The sequence below is a fragment of the Salmo salar genome, chromosome 06 (genome assembly GCF_965601325.2).
Source record: "Salmo salar chromosome 06, fSalSal1, whole genome shotgun sequence".
Taxonomy (NCBI): Eukaryota; Metazoa; Chordata; class Actinopteri; order Salmoniformes; family Salmonidae; genus Salmo; species Salmo salar.
Genome location: NC_138296.1, coordinates 62,275,478 through 62,293,060, shown reverse-complemented (window position 1 = coordinate 62,293,060; position 17,583 = coordinate 62,275,478). Strand labels below are relative to the sequence as shown.

The 17,583-nt window shown below is 44.3% G+C and overlaps 1 protein-coding gene across 11 annotated transcripts in view; it reads left to right on the top strand.

Annotated features, from left to right (window-relative positions):
• The window catches only part of LOC106607720 (ephrin type-A receptor 7), a 75,766-nt gene that overhangs the window by 39,961 nt on the left and 18,222 nt on the right, over positions 1–17,583 (top strand). For all 11 annotated transcript variants that reach the window (XM_045720777.2, XM_014204984.3, XM_082976797.1 and 8 more), the window contains exon 6: positions 15,247–15,371. In XM_045720777.2, coding sequence (XP_045576733.1) covers positions 15,247–15,371 — 125 coding nt within the window. The remainder of the gene's footprint in view (positions 1–15,246; positions 15,372–17,583) is intronic.

The window sequence follows — 17,583 nt, the reverse complement described above, 5'->3', positions numbered from 1 at the left end:
AGACATTAAGTCACAATCAGTTTGTGTTTCCGTTTAGCTAATATGACAGAAGGAATAGCTAGATATGGCTGGTTGGACCATCACATTTCAAATCATCAACGCATCTACGTAGTGTAGATGAATGAACCGTCGCTACTGTGTATTTCTACTTTATTCTCTGGTAGAACTATGTTTGAAGCATGATGTTGAAGTGTAAAATGAGCTAAGGGGGCCACACCCTGTCAATGTATGCTTGTGTGTGCGCGTGTGTCTGTTTTTCGTCATGCCCTGTCATTTTGTTTTTGTCTGAACATAAAGAAGACATCAAGCTTGCTTCACATCAGACAGATGAATGATAGTGAAGCTCACCGTCGATGACAGACTGAAAAAGCCGACCTCCAAAACTATACCGTGACTAAGCAGACTGTTTTGCGCAATCTGTGTCTTAGCTGTCTATATGGCTCAGTGGAGGGCGGGCTGAGGGCTAGGTTTGTCTGGGTGTGTGAGGCAGGGTTTAGTCATCTCGGCCACTGCTGCTAGTATGTGGGCCTTTCCCGTCATTACTGGCTGCTTGGAGTTGGGTGGGCGTGCCAGCTCTGTCCCTCATCGCTAGGCACACTAACTCCAGTAATGCACTCCTCTTCTCTCTTCGTTTCCCGGATGGGGCACAGCTGAAGCCGATGTTGTTTTTTACATGGACAGGCACGCTCGCCTGTCACGGGCGGAATGAGTTATGCTCCGTCCTACGCCCACCTGGTCTATTCCTCCGACTTCCATGTACGGTCATTATCACCTCAGCGCAAGCCGGGTTGTGGTTTGCGGCGGTAGCGAAGGAGGTTTCATTGATCGCGTGGCGAAATAGGAGGTAGAATGAGGTGTTGCTAGGCGGGGTTGTGGCTGAGGCATTTATTGGATTTGCGGGGGGGGGGTTTACGGGCCGACATGAGAGAGCTGTGAGGCAGCATACCTCCCCTCTGAGAGCGTGACCTGTGGCTTTGGAAACCCAGTTCACCTGAATCAAGAGCTGGCAGTAATCGGAGGGTGTCAGAGCTGTGGTGAAAACTACTGGGGTTGGCTAAGATATTTGTAGTTGTTGTCGTTTTTTGGGGGGGACTAATAATCTGAGCTGTTTTTCAGTTTTTTTTTGTTTAGTCGACATTCAAGTGTTTGTTGAATAGAACACAGCTCGCCTCTCATCTCACTGTTGTGATTCCGTGATGCCAATTTTGATACCATGTCCCCACTCACACAGATGTGTCCCTCTTTCCACTGATCATTTCCTGTCTGCTTGCCAAACGGAAAAAAATACACTTTTACCACAAATACGTGGTGTTTGAAAACACAGCCTTGATGATTGTGCTGCTCCTGCTTTATCTTTTTACAGACTCTGGTACGCTGGCCACAGCAGTACCAGAGGTGATGATGATGTCTTTCTTTCCCAACATACTGCACCCCCGCATCTGTCCAAATTGTTTAAAGTAGGCAGGGTTCTTTTCCACACTGGGGGAAGAGATAGTCTGCCTTTGGCCTGGAATCCACAGGTATGGACCTGACTCAGTGTTTTCAAAAAGGTAGAGGCAGACAGGGAGAGGCCTGTCGGCTTGGCCTGGATCTGTTGGCAATCAGCACAATGCGTCCCACCAGTGCTCAGTGCAAAATTACAGACTTGGCTGGAGGGGCTATGGATATGATTTCCTTGCGATGGATGCTGTCCAAGACTGTGATTAAGGGCATAAGAACTCTGATTAATATGATCATCTTGGTGATGACAGAGGTATTTGTAGAATGGATGTTTACGATGCCAACCCTCGGTGATCACATTTCCCCCCCCCATTCCTGCGAAACGGTTGTTTGGAGGTCTAATTTGAAATGTTAATATTTGCCGTGGCGTTGCCAAACACAAGATTTATTCGCAGCTGATAAGGAAATGAGTATGCGGGGTTAAGGCAGTTTAAGGCAGGCAGAGCTGCCTCTGTGGGAAGGCATAGATAAGTAGCCATAATGCTACAAACCCCTATATAATAGCCATGCCTGGATTCTGACCCAAGCAGGGCCCCATCAGTCACCAGCACACTGCATTTTATGAATTATCTTGCGTTTCAATCCCTGTATGGCTTGGATATCCAATCAAGGATTTAGATGCATGCGCCGGGGGCCTGGGGCTGTGCTTTGACCTTTAATAGAAGCGAGGAGGAGGTGGAGGGCCTTGCGGCTGGTTAGCAGCGGATTCCTGTAAATATCCACAGTTGCAGTCAGACCAACTCTTAGGAACGTTTGTCCACGTGAGCCACCGCTGTAATCTGCCTCTGTGCCTTTTCACGCCAGAGCCTTTGTTTTATTAAGATAAATGATGAAGCCACTGTGTATGCAAACGCATATCTCTGCTTAGGCCTGTTAGTATATTTGAAAAGACATGCCCGGCAGCTGCCTGCAGTAGAAAGGTCATTGAGGCGGGCGATAAGCAGAACCAAGCGTCTACGTTAGTGCATTACCGCCTGTCCCGCTACTTTCATTTCTCATCTGGGCCGCATCTGTTGTTTCACAGACGATTCCCTGTGACATTCAGTGTGCCGAGCAGGACTTAGATATCATCATTAGAGTACGACTCACAAGAAAAAAGGGATTTGGAGTAGCACGGGCATAACATATTTTTATGACTTCATTATTGGGCGGTGAATTCCGTTGATCTCGGGGAAATGCTGCAATTAGGATCCGGGATCCGGGATGTGGCACTGTACATCTTCCAGGAAGGCTGTTCTGTTCTGTTCTCCAACTGGGATTTAATCTAATTAAGTGAGTTCAGATGGACTCAAACAAAACCAAGATTTATTTACAAAGCCGCAGAGCTCTCACTCTGTTTTTGACCTTGTCATTTATTTCTGACGACCGCCGTGAAACACGTTTGCGTTTAGCGCCGTTTCCATTCTTCTCCTCTCACATCCAGGCCTTCTGTTTATAGTCAGTGAAATTTTGATTGCCAACGGAAGTCAACAAAAGCCCTCATTTGGCAGCTAGTAAAATGTATTGCATTAAATTGAGCTCTCGTATACTCCCCAATGTGAGCAACAGAGGATTTGACAGAAATGCACATTTTATGATGAAGTTATTGTTTTTATTTTATTTACTTTTCTGCTCTTTTTGCACACCAGTATCTCTACATGCACATCTTCATATGCTCATTTATCACTCCAGTGCTAATCTGCTAAATTGTAATTATTTGCTCCTATGGCCTATTTATTTCCTACCTCCTCATGCCTTTTGCACACACTGTATATAGACTTTCTTTTTTCTACTGTATCATTGACTTGTTTATTGTGTTATTGGCTTGTTTGTTTACTCCATGTGTAACTCTGTGTTGTTGTCTGTGTCACACTGCTTTGCTTTATCTTGGCCAGGTCGCAGTTGTAAATGAGAACTTGTTCTCAACTTGCCTACCTGGTTAAATAAAGGTGAAATAAATCAAATAAATAAATAAAAAATGTAAAGAGGCCAAATTTGACTTCAGGGGGGAATGCATGGTCTCGGTGTAGTGTTGTGGTTTGTACTGTAGTACACAAACCTTTGTTTACTCCGTATGTTGCAGTGTCTTTCTTTTTCTGGGTTCAAACATGTATTATTGTCTGTGCCATCATTTTAGTACATTAGCCCAAACTATGCTAAGCAGGGAAATGTCCTAATGAAGACAGAATTATTTTGGCTCCCAGCCTTGAAAACAAAACCTCAACTCTCCTGTTCTCTTGGAGGCATCGGGGTGTGTCTCAGAGAGGCTGTTGATAGGCTGCCAGCCTGGTTGCCCTGTTCCCTAATTTGGCCACTGACACAGAGCAGCGGAGTGGATTTTCAATAAGTGGGGTCCCTGCTGGCTAAACAATTATGTAACAAAGTTGACCAGTGATTTATGCATCTGTTACACAACCGAATGCTATTTAGAGATTAGGACAGTGTTCACACAGCATGGGACGGCCATCGAGGGGCAGGGTCGAACGAACGGACTCCCTGTCAGCACGCGATGGAGGGGGAATGTTGCGCATGGCGCACAATGTGTGCACGTCAGTGTAGCATGAAAATGAAAGGGGTCTGGAGCAAATTTTTTCCCCGCGGACTCTCTGCTATGAGGCACACACACAGCTTCACAGCTCGGCACAAGGCTCTACTCATGTTGTTATGGAGGGTGACACACAGGAGACCTACTGAAACGCATTCAATCTAATTTCTTTGCAGACACAAAATTGGGCGATCGTGAAATTATTCATTGGTGATTCAAATTCCAGTCCGAAAGCTTTTCTTCAATTTTTTTTAAAAAGATATAGTATATCATTGTCACATGATATTTAAAAATAGTAGTAACATACAGTACATGATAGACGGTGACACTTTCAGAAAAGTTCTGAAGCCAAGAAAATTGGATTTGATATCCCACTGATCCAGGAGAATACAAATTAATATACGACGGGGAGGCTAGGTTTCCTAAAAAGGTCTTTGAGTGGGAAAATAATGATGTGGAAATGTCATTTTGAAAGCCCCGTCTAGCTGTCAGTACTGAAGTGTTAGATATGTATTCATCATTGGCCCCTCAGTTGTGGAGCTGTCAGTTCTCCGATGGAACATGAAAGAGCAAGCCTCCCCAAATCAGTATTTGCTAATTGCTTTGAAACAGATGCCCCCGTGACCTCCCTTGCAAAGGTGTCCTATATTCCAGCATTGTCATTATGCAGGTAGTGGTCTGTCCTCTAGCTGTTTCTAACTCTATTTTAAAGCACACCCCATCAAGGGTACTTATATATGGGTATTTCCACACATCCACATTTATACATAGCCCTCACACGGAATTAGAATCAGATAAACTATAGAGATGATCAATGAAGTGTAACCTACCGATGAATAAGACATTATAGCTTTAGCTACAATTCATAGATCCTTATTATCTGTTCGTGATGTCTGGTTTGAAAAGAGGATGAGATTGCCAAGTGATGGCAGTGATAGGAGATAGGCCTCGTTTAGCTGAAGGTGCAGAGCAGAGCTTGGGCATTTCTCTGTTACAAAGAACTCCACTCAGCGATGTCATCCACATGAAAGCTGAAGCCCTCAAAAAATGAAAGCGTTACTTTAACTGGCTGAACGATTTACATCGGCAGTGGTCGCTCTCTCTGTCTCCCTCCCCGGCTCTAAATGGAGGCGACAAAGCTGTGAGCGGCAGATGGGGAAGCACATTTCCGTGTGTGGCTGGTCTTGGCGGGCAGGCAGGAGAGAGGGCGGGTGGAGGACACTCACGGGTGGAGGCCCACTAGCCAGAACCTTGTCACGCCAATTCCGATAGTTCCACTCACATTCATCAAAGGCCGAGCCTATCATTGTCTGAGGTTTTTATTTTCGGACTCACTGAGCCTCTACTGACTGCGCGGAACACAAAAAGGGAATTTTCACCTCTCTCTTCTTTTTCATGTCTGCTCCCAGTGTGCAGACTACTGAGTGATTTGAATACCTTTCACTACTAGGCTACTAAGGCCCCGGCTTGTTTCAGCCCAGGCAGCACTACACTGCCTCACAGCCAATCAAGCTATATAGCTTTGGGAACCTAGGTGTAACAATGAGGGAGTTCAACCACTACCTACACACACACACACACAAACACACGCACGCACGCACGCACACATACACACACACCAGTTCTACTTCCCCTGGCCCACTGCTTCAACGTCCCTCTCTCTCCTGGGCGCCGCCAACATTTAATACCAGGGAGTTTTTCTCTCTTATGGGAGTCACAATGTCAAATGGGAAGTTATCAGAATTATGTCATAGCTCGTTAGCGTCAACCCTGGGACCATTCTGTCGCCGATCTTGATGTTTTCATAGACTTCTGGAAAAGATGTCTAAAAAAAGGCTCCCAGTCTATTAAAGTTGAGTGCCTTAACAAAGTGGGTCATAAATATCAAAATTATGGTCTCTACAGGAGGAAATCTAGAGGACGCTGGACAGACGAAAAACAACTTACTCTGTGTAATACAGGTCTGAGTTGGTTCCTGTCTGTGTGATATCACAGCCGTTTCCGTAGTCTAATATTTATATCAGAAGCCAATGTAGGTCTATGTTGTTTGTAGGTGTTTATGGTGTTGGGGAAATAATGGCGCGGGAGGGAATTGCGGCCGTTTTACCGGCTCCTGACCAATTGCTACTTTGTGTATTTTTTGGTGCTGAGCTTAACTTTTTTGGTGTATAATGATTCCGCCACAGGAGGTTGGTGGCACCTTAATTGGGGAGGATGGGCTCGTGGTAACGGCTGGAGCGGAGTAGGTGGAATGGTATCAAATATATCAAACATGGTTTGATGCCATTCCGTTCGCTCAGTTCCAGCCATTATTATGAGCCGTCCTCCCCTCAGCAGCCTCCACCGGTTTCCGCCATTGTTTTCCTATGACTGAAAATAGCTTTTGGACATCAGAACAGCTATCACTAACCTCGATTAGGACGAGAATGAGGCGAATGACATGTTGATTAACCCGGACAAGGCCCTATAGAGGCCGGCGCGGTGAGACTACAGACTACCAAATGTTCTATTGGCGAATGTGCAATCGCTGGAGAATGAACTGGACGAGCTCCGTTCGAGTCTATCGAATCAGTGGAACATTATGAACTGTAATATGCTATGCTTCTCGGAGTCATGGCTGAACAAGGACATGAATAATATAAATCAAGCTGGTTTTATGCATCGGCTGGACAGAACCTCAGAGTCTGGAAAGACCAGGGGTGGTGGTGTTTGTCTCTTTATTAACAACAGAAAGTCTCAAGGGTTTGCTCGCCTGAGTATGAATACCTCATGATAAGCTGTAGACCATACTATTTACCAAGAGAGTTTTCATCTGTATGTTTCGTAGCTGTCTATTTACCACCACAAACCGATGCTGGCAGTAAGACCGCACTCCATGAGCTGTATAAGGCCGTAAGAAAACAAGGGAATGCTGATCCAGAGGTGGCGCTCCTAGTGGCCGGTGACTTTAATGCAGGACAACTGAAATCCGTTTTACCACATTTCTACCACCTGTGCAACTAAAGGGATAAAAACTATAGATCACCTTTCCTCCACACACAGAGACATATACAAAGCTCTCCATTTGACAAATCGGACCATAACTCTATCCTCCTGATTCCTGCTTACAAGCAAAAACTCAAACAGGAAGAACCAGTGACGCACTCAATATGGAAGTGGTCCAATGAAGCGGATGCTAGACTAGCGAAACAGCGATTCATCCGATGACATTGAGGAGTTTACCACATCAGTCACCGACTTCATTAATAAGTGCATCGAAGACGTTGTGCCCACAGTGACCGTACGTACAGTACCAGGCAAAAGTTTGGACACACCTACTCATTCAAGGATTTTTCTTTATTTTTTTAATTCTACATTGTAGAATAATAGTGAAGACATCAAAACGATGAAATAACACTTATGAAATCATGTAGGTACCAAAAAAGCGTTAAACAAATCAAAATATATTTGAGATTCTTCAAAGTAGCCACCCTTTGCCTTGATGACAGCTTTGCACACTCTTGGCATTCTGTCAACCAGCTTCACCTGGAATGCTTTTCCAACAGTCTTGAAGGAGTTCCCACATATGCTGAGCACTTGTTGGCTGCTTTTCCTTCACTCTGCAGTCCAACTCATCCCAAACCATCTCAATTGGGTTGAGGTACGGTGATTGTGGAGGCCAGATTTCAAGCAAATCACCATAGTCCCTGTACCTAAGAACACCAAGGTAACCTGTCTAAATGACTAACACACCGTAGCACTCACATCTGTAGCCATGAAATGCTTTGAAAGGCTGGTCATGGCTCACATCTACACCATCATCCCAGAAACCCTGGACCCACTCCAATTAGCATATCGCCCCAACAGATCCATAGATGATGCAATCTCTATTGCACTCCACACTGCCCTTTCCCTCCTGGACAAAAGGAACACCTACGTAAGAATGCTGCTCACTGACAACAGCTCAGCGTTAAACACCACAGTGCCCTCCAAACTCATCACTAAGCTAAGGACCCTGGGACTGAACACCTCCCTCTGCAACTGGATCCTGGAATTCCTGACGGGCCGCCCGCTGGTGGTGAGGGTAGGCATCAACACATCCGTCATGCTGACCCTCAACATTGGGGCCCCTAAGGGTTTTGTGCTCAGTCCCCTCCTGTACTCCCTGTTCACCCACGACTGCATGGCCGCGTACGACTCCAACACCATCGTTAAGTTTGCCGAAGACACGATGACGAGGAGACAGGTAAAAAACCTGGTTTATAGGGAGGAGGTCATTGAACTGGCCTATAGGGAGGAGGTCAGAGACCTGGCTGTGTGGTGCCAGTACAACAACCTCTCCCTCAACGTGGGCAAGACAAAGGAGATGATCATGGACTACAAGAAAAGGAAGGCAAAAAATACCTCCATTCACATCAACGGTGCTGTAGTATTGTGGGTCGAGACCTTCAAGTTCCTCGGTGTCCACATCAAGAACCTATCATGGTCCGAACACGCCAACACACGTCAATGCATTTTCCCCTTCAGGAGGCTGAAAACTTTAGCATGGGCTCTCAGATCCTCAAAAAGTTCTACAGCTGCACCATTGATAGCAACTTGACTTGGTATGGCAGCTGCTCGGCATCCGAACGCAAGGGGCTACAGAGGGTAGTGTGTACGGCCAGTACGTCACTAGTGCCGAACTCCCTGCCATCCAGGACCTTTATACCAGGCGGTGTCAAAGGAAGGCCCTAAAAATTGTCAAAAACTCCAGCCACCCAAGTCATAGACTGTTGTCTCTGCTACAGCACAGCAAGCAGTACCGGAGTGCCAAGTCTGTGACCAAAAGGCACCTGAACAACTTCTACCCCCGAGCCATAAGACTGCTGAACAGTTCATCAAATGGCTACTCAGACTATTTACATTGACCACTATATTACTTATTTATTTATCTTAATTGTTTTGCACTGACTCTCTTGCGCCGGCTCTATGCACTCTCACTAGACTCAACCCACACACTCACGCATACTACACTGACACTCTAACACACACACACACACACACGTACACACTACATACGCTCACACCCACAAAACACACACAAACACATGCATATTGACGCCACACTCACACATAGACACACTTTACATAAGCTGCTGCTACTCAGTTTATTATGTTCTGATTGCCTAGTCACTTTTACCCCTGCCAACTTGTACATATTTTATTACCTCAGTTACCTCAACGACCTCATACCCCTGCACATTGACTCGGTACTGACACTCCTTGTATATGGCCTCGTTATTTATTGTATTTGTTGTGTTTATTGTGTTGCTCTTTCCTTTTTTTATTCATCATGTATGTGACTTACTTTTTGACTCTGCACTGCTGGGAATGGGCTCGTAAGTAAGCATTTCACTGCAAAGTCTACACCTGTTGTATTTGGCACATGTGACCAAAAACATTTGATTCAAAATGTCCCTGTTGTCAGAAGATTTCCTGTCTATTGTGCAGAGCCTGTTGAAGAATAGACGCAGCAATCTCCCCCTTGTATTGGATTTAAATGCTGTCAAGTAGCTGTGGCTTTTAAGATGGTGTACGGTAAGTCATCTAGTATACTCAATCAATAGTGTGGGCGTAAGATACTCAAGCGTGACTTCAGTAGTTTGGTAATTAAAAGACGAGTAGTTTATAGCCTTGGTTTGGTTCACAAGCCAAGCAGAGGAGCAGAAAGAAAGAAGCTTCTATAACGAGCTGCCATTTTTTTCTGCCTCTGACACTGCTTCCGCCACTGTAGACTTACTCAGAACCAACCGGCTGAGTGAAAGAAGCGGATATTAAAATGTCCCTGCATAATGTATTCATGAAGGTTTTCAAGTGCGGCACGTGAGAGAGAGAGAGAGAGAGAGAGAGAGAGAGAGAGAGAGAGAGAGAGAGAGAGGGTTTCTGGATCAGTTAGCTTTACAGGGGGAGGTGTTGCCAGGTCACTAATAAGATCTCTAATATTGCAGAGTGAGCGATTGCACAAATGCTTTCCCCCAAACAGTCACTTTGAGACAGGCATAACAATTATACCATTTTCTGGTACACTAAGCCCCTCAGGTATGTTAAAAGTCTCAGAGTGGCTGACTGGGTTCTGGCCTCCATAATTTGAAGTATGTCGTTAATGGCCGTCACAGGGTGCTGCCTGAATAGTAATCCACAGGGGAGAAGCAGGTTCTTAAAGGCCAATGCTACCCTTTACTTTTTGGAATTACTATCCTGGAATTAGGGTTTTCTCTCCTGTGGAACTGATCTGCAAATTGTTTGTCTCTATGTCACCCATGGCTAAGTGAAGGAGGGAGGGAGGGGAGGGAGCAGTGAGATGGAGGAGTTACATTTTTTGGGCTGCTGGGTGACTGACTGAATCATGGCAGCAGAATGCCTAAGGCCAGAGGGGGCTAAATGAGGTGGAGCTGATGATGAGGTCTGGTTGTGTGTGTCACAGTGTTACAACTCATCATAGAAACACCTCAGTATAATTACAGATCTCAGGCAAGAGACTCAATCTATTCTATTGGCTTTGTCATGTTTTCTGTGAGGAACGGTGGCTCACGCAAGCTGCTGCTGCTGTCCTAGTTTAGCTGAAGAGAGAGAGAGAGCGAGAGAGAGACACACAATAGCCAGCGTCTTCGTTCAACCTCCAAACAAATAGTCGATGGAACCAAGTAACCGACAGTAAAGTGTAAAAAGATCCAATTACTGAGCTACAAGTGCTTTCAGCTGTACAAATGTCACTTTAGATTGCATCTATCTATCTATCTACCCACATCAATGGCTGCTGAAATCCTCCCAGGGTAATTGACACGTTTATATGAAAACAAAATGCCAGAGCAGAACCTCAGAGAGGAACACACACTAGAGGTGTCTTGAGGCAGTTCTAAACTCAAACCAGGACTTACATCAATCAGGAGAAGGGAGGCTGTCTGCACTTATTAAAGGGCTAGTCACATGACAGGGTGCAGAGAACAAGCATCAAAGCTGGTCCAAGTTAAGCTGCCCTAACTGCTTGTTGTGACTCCGGAAAGGAAAACTTAATTGTCCCTGTAACTGCCCGGCCATCGTGAGAAGGATATATTGTTCACGTGTTTTGGTTGGATTGATGGGATTATACGTGACATGTCAAAACAGGGGGTTGTGACAGCGTCTCTGGTGTCCACTGTCCACTGTGTGCATTATTGTCAGGAATGCAGATGAGCCCTAACAAGGTTTTAATCCAGCAGCAGTCATTAGCGGGGAGGGCATCTTAAAACAAATCTGGGGTCAGGCCGTGTTAGGGCCGAGAGCCCCTCTCCCACCGGGTCACTGAGCAGCATGACACAGAAACATCAGCACTTTATCTGCTTTTAGCTCCAACACCAACCTTCCTTCCTTCCCACACAATCAGGGCTCTTTCCTCCCCTCCTTCCTATGGGGAATTCCTTTGCCATCTCATCTTATAGGATATAAGGGGTACTCAACTACTATTTGAGAAGGTCCGTTCACACATTTTTCTTAGACGTCAAAGGTTCGGATTGATATTGTAATTTATCGGCGTAGTAACAAACCCCAACCTCGTGACCCATGTGACCCCAAACTGTTCCCACCCCTCTTGTTGGCATGGACAACATTTTGCCATTTTTAAGCTCATTCCTGCCAAATCAACACCATGCCATGGGGCAGATAGAACATTTTGCAGTTTTAGCAAATTTCCGGCAGTTCTAAACATTTTGCCATGTCATGTGTGTTTTGATACCTGAGTGACTCAACAAAATCAATGGGGACCCCTGGGGGTTGAGGTCAATGGGTACATAATCTGGCTGTGAAAACTACAATATTTAGATACAGTTGAAGTCGGAAGTTTACGTACACTTAGGTTTGAGTCATTAAAACTTGTTTTTCAACCACTCCACAAATTTCTTGTTAACAAACTATAGTTTTGGTAAGTTGGTTAGGATATCTACTTCATGCATGACACAAGTCATTTTACAAACAATTGTTTACAGACAGATTATTTCACTTATAATTCACTGTATCACTATTCCAGTGAGTCAGAAGTTTACGTACACTAAGTTGACTGTGCCTTTAAACAGCTTGGAAAATTCCCGAAAATGATGTCATGGCTTTAGAAGCTTCTGATAGGCTAATTGACATCATTTGAGTCAATTGAAGGTGTACCTGTGGATGTATTTCAAGGCCTACCTTCAAACTCAGTGCCTCTTTGCTTGACATCATGGGAAAATCAAAAGAAATCAGCCAAGAATTCAGAAAATAAATTGTAGACCTCCACAAGTCTGGTTCATCATTGGGAGCAATTTCCAAATGCCTGAAGGTACCACGTTCATCTGTACAAACAATAGTAAGCAAGTATAAACACCATGGGACCACGCAGCCGTCATACCGCTCAGGAAGGAGACGCGTTCTGTCTCCTAGAGATGAACGTACTTTGGTGCAAAAAGTGCAAATCAATCCCAGAACAATAGCAAAGGACCTTGTGAAGATGCTGGAGGAAACAGGTACAAAAGTATCTATATCCACAGTAAAACGAGTCCTATATCGACATAACCTGAAAGGCCGCTCAGCAAGGAAGAAGCCACTGCTTAAGACATCTTAAGACATCAGTCAGGAAGTTACAGCTTGGTTGCTAATGGGTCTTCCAAATGGACAATGACCCCAAGCATACTTCCAAAGTTGTGGCAAAATGGCTTAAGGACATCAAAGTCAAGGTATTGGAGTGGCCATCACAAAGCCCTGACCTCAATCCCATAGAAAATGTATGGGCAGAACTGAAAAAGCGTGTGCGAGCAAGGAGGCCTACAAACCTGACTCAGTTACACCAGCTCTGTCAGGAGGAATTGGCCAAAATTCACCCAACTTATTGTGGGAAGCTTGTGGAAGGCTACCCAAAACGTTGACCCAAGTTAAACAATTTAAAGGCAATGCTACCAAATACTAATTGAGTGTATGTAAACTTCTGACCCACTGGGAATGTGATGAAAGAAATAAAAGCTGAATTAAATCATTCTGTCCTATTATTCTGCCATTTCACATTCTTAAAATAAATTGGTGATCCTAACTGACCTAAGACAGGGAACTTTTAGTAGGATTAAATGTCAGGAATTGTGAAAAACTGAGTTTAAATGTATTTGGCTAAGGTGTATGTAAACTTCCGACTTCAACTGTAGCTGGTTAGCCTAACTTACCCATCTCGCTAACATGGCCAGTAGTTAATCATCTGGACATTTCTGACAGGTTAAAAATATCTCTTTGTTATGTCAGTGATAAACATAACAAGAGGATAACTGCCCATTCACTAGCAAATTAATTTCGAATTTGAACCTTGTGCAGAAAGTTAAAAGCCCAACTGAGTTCCTACAAATGTGATTTTTGTGTTTGTCGGGACCCTCGGTCCATATTGAACCCGTTCTGGGTCCGAATCCGAACTGCGGTCCGCCACTTGAGCATGGCTGCTCAATATTGTTAGCAATTTATGTTATTCTTTAATAACACAGACCCCAAAGCAAATCAGGGGGAGGAAAATAGGTTTATTCAAAAAGGACAAATCAGTAGATGGTCATGCTCCCCTGTCCTTAGTGATGCTCTCAGTGATTCTCTCCAGTGGTTCTCTCCAGTGATTCTCTCCTGTGATTATCTCCCCAGAACAAAGGGACAGGATCTTGTTTTATTACCCAGCCCTAGCATGTGGTTGACCAATTAGAAGTCCTTGCAGTACAACTGGGCCAATGGCCAAATAACAAGTATCTTATTTCAGGCTCACTGTATAGATAAATTCGTCCCATGACTCTGACCCATTGATAAATAATTCCCCATTACAGAAAAAAACACTATTTCCATTGATTGTTAATTCTATTGACTTCTCATCTTCTTGACCTCATTCCCTCTGTCTCTGCGTTGTGTATTTTCGACATATTCTTACAATATCAATAACTTAAAGTTCAACGAGGACTATTTTCCATTTTCTGTTGAAGTTTTGGAGTTGAACTGTATCGGTCATAATTTGTGGTTCTGTGAAAATAAAAGTGACATTTCATTCAGAAGCCAACTGGTCTTGAGGCATGACTGTGTGGTTGATACTGTAGATGGAAGTAGGGTATCAGACATCAATCTGTCCATCTTCAAGCTCACACCAGCAATGAGCAATGCATGCCCCATCTGCACAAATATTGGAATTCAATGTCTTGAGTGTATTATCTTTGCTTAAGAAACGTGTCGATGTGTTTACTTCCTCTTGCTTAACTGTGGACATATAAAAAATGTGTGAGAATTTCAATATTCAGAACTGCTACAATGTACAATTACAATCGTAACTTCGCAGCTCGTCACACCAGGTGCAGCAACAATACAGTATCTGCGCAGTAGAAGTAGATAAAAATAGACAAAGTTTCAGAGTTCATGCCCAGTGCAACAGATAATTACTCAGCTATAAACTAGGTGTCACAAGGTAACAGGTACATTTCTCTAAAATGCTTTTTGAATGCCTCTGCCATGGGGGAGAATAGTCTCACTGGAATGAATTGAACTTAATTGTCATTCATAACCCACGTTGCAGTTTTACACTGGTTGAGATAACGCTATCTTCCGCTGTTTCTACTGTAATTGAAATTTCCATTATGAGGTGTAAACATTTAAGAGTGGCCATGTGAATATTCATCAGAGTGGTAGCAAAGCCACGAGGGCCACAGAAAGACTGTTGTTTAGCAGCTAGTGGAGGAGTGAGTATGTGTGTATGTATGTGTCTGTGTGGACATGTTTAACTATACTTATGGGGACCAGAAGTCCCCACAAGAATACTAAACAAACAGAAATTTGACCAAATGGGGACATTTTGTTAGTCCCCACAAGGTCAAATGCTATTTCTAGGTTTAGGGTTAGGGTAAAGGTTAAGTTTAGGTTTAGGGATTAGGGAAAATAGGATTTTGAATGGGACTGAATTGTGTGTCCCCACAAGGTTAGTTTGCAAGACTGTGTGTGTGTGTGTGTGTGTGTGTGTGTGTGTGTGTGTGTGTGTGTGTGTGTGTGTGTGTGTGTGTGTGTGTGTGTGTGTGTGCGTGCGTGCGTGCGTGTGTGCGCGTGTGTGTGTGTGGTGTGTGTGTGTGTGTGAGACGATGTGAGTTTGAGAAAGTAAAGGAAGTATACTTAATAGAGTAAAACTCCAGCACACAGGTGCCACGATGTGAGTTCTGAGTATGTTTGCCCATCACGTATTGACACACATCTTTTTTCAACAGCTCCCTCCCAAGTCAGTGAAGTCATCAAGGAGAGAGTGCAGCAGCGCAGCATCCAGCTCTCCTGGCAGGAGCCTGAGCAGCCCAATGGAGTCATCACCGAATATGAGATTAAGTACTACGAAAAAGTGAGTGTGTGATGCCCCGCTGAATCCATTAATGAGAGAGAGAGAGAGAGTCAGTCTGTCCGTCTGTCTGTCTGTCTGTCTGTCTGTCTGTCTGTCTGTCTGGTCTGTCTGTCTGTCTGTCTGTCTGTCTGTCTGTCTGTCTGTCTGTCTGTCTGTCTGTCTGTCTGTCTGTCTGTGATTGTGTGTGGCAGCTTTGGACACAGACAACTCTGGCTCTCCTCAACCCTCTCCCCCTATCTCTCTCCTGTTCTTCTTAGTTTCATTTAGCCTACTCTTCATTTTGCATTATATCTGCAAGACGCTGCGAGTGGAATCAGCAGGATTCTGCGAGTGCGTCCTTTGTCTCAAAATTGAATGAGACGCTCATAAGATTTTAATCAGTCCCTGGTCCTTCACAGCCACCCACACACGCATGCCAGGCAGCACACACTTCATTGCACTACCTTGCCAGCATTAACAATCTCTTACTGTATCTTCCCTCGCCCCCTCATATATAATAGAGCTCCCGTGTGCTTTAACTCTGAACAAATGAGCAAGGTAGTGAGGAGGTTGATGAGGTTGAGGAGAGTGGGTTTAACACAACAAATCAAAGGGCTAGATTCCATGGCTCCAGAGGTTCCAGACCCTGTTGAGCACGACCTCTCAGGCTGCCAGGAATCAGTCTCCTGGGTCACGTACTGTGGCTGTAGTCTGCCCAGCTGTAAAATTGGAAACAAGCATGACTTCTCTCCTAATAGTCTTTGGCATTCCATTTGGTGTTTTTGCTGACAAATAATTTACAGATCAACAACAAAATACACAGTACACGCAGTCTGTAGATTCCAAACGGATTCCGAGCCTGGCATCGCAGAGCTTCTTTTCTGCCTATTGGCTTTGATAGAAAGCGTTTACAGCAGTGACTCTCAACTGGTGGTCACAGGAGGATTTTAAGGGGTTGCGGGACTTGTGCAAGAATATATATATTGTCACAAGCGTCATTAAGGACAGACCAAGGCGCAGCGGGTATAGTGCTCATTCTTCTTTCTTTATTTTAAGAGAACACGTAAACAAAGAAAAAACTAACGACAGCAAACAGTTCCGTAAGGTTCACAGACTATAACGGAAAATAACCACCCACAAAACCCAAAGGAAAAACAGGCTGCCTAAGTATGGCTTCCAATCAGAGACAACGAAAGACACCTGCCTCTGATTGGAAACCACACTCGGCCAAACCTGGAAAACGGAACATAGAAAATGAAAACTAGAACCAAAATCCCCTAGACCAAAAACCCCAAAACACACAAAACAAACACCCCCTGCCACGCCCTGACCATACTACAATGACAAAAGACCCCTTTACCGGTCAGGACGTGACATATATATATATAAAATATATAATAAGAAAACACAAAAAAACATTACTTTGCAAGGTAAACACCGCACCAAAACATTTATTTTGAAAGGATACCGCCGCACCGCTTATTGGGGCAGACTGTACACACCGCTACCGCTACACACAGGTGTGTGCTGCACCGCTCATTGTTGCTGACTTTACACATGCAGGGCGTCCGCAGTGGTGAAAAGGCTAGCTACACTCTGACTCTCAGGGTTTCGCGCTGCACACACTCACTGACCAATACAATAACGTCCTCACCCCACACACACACACTGATCCAATGAAATGACAGATTTCCCGACACACACACACACACACACACACACTGATCCAATAAAAATGGCATTCTGCAACATTGTTTTGTTTTAAATGTGACACGTCCAATCAGATAATACAGTATTTCTTCAGACAGCTAGCTTGATTGACAGCTAGCTATGCAGATGTGTTCTGCAGGCATTGCACATGTTAATAGTTAACTGTCATTTAACTCATGCAGGCTAGCTGTCAGAGTAAAATCATGGATAAGTTTTTAAAACATGCAGCTCCCACTTCATCTACTGCTGCTTCCAATGTCAACAGCAAGGCAGACAACCCGGTCCCTGTCAAGAAGAGAAAATACAACCCCGACTTCCTCATATATGGTTTTACATACAGTACCAGTCAAAAGGTTGGACACACCTACTCATTCCATGGTTTTTCTTTAGTTTTACTATTTTCTAGAATAATATTTTGTAGAATAATATGGAATCATGTAGTAACCAAAACAGTGTTAAACAAATGAAAATATATTTTATATTTGAGATTCTTCAAAGTAGCCACCCTTTGCCTTGATGACAG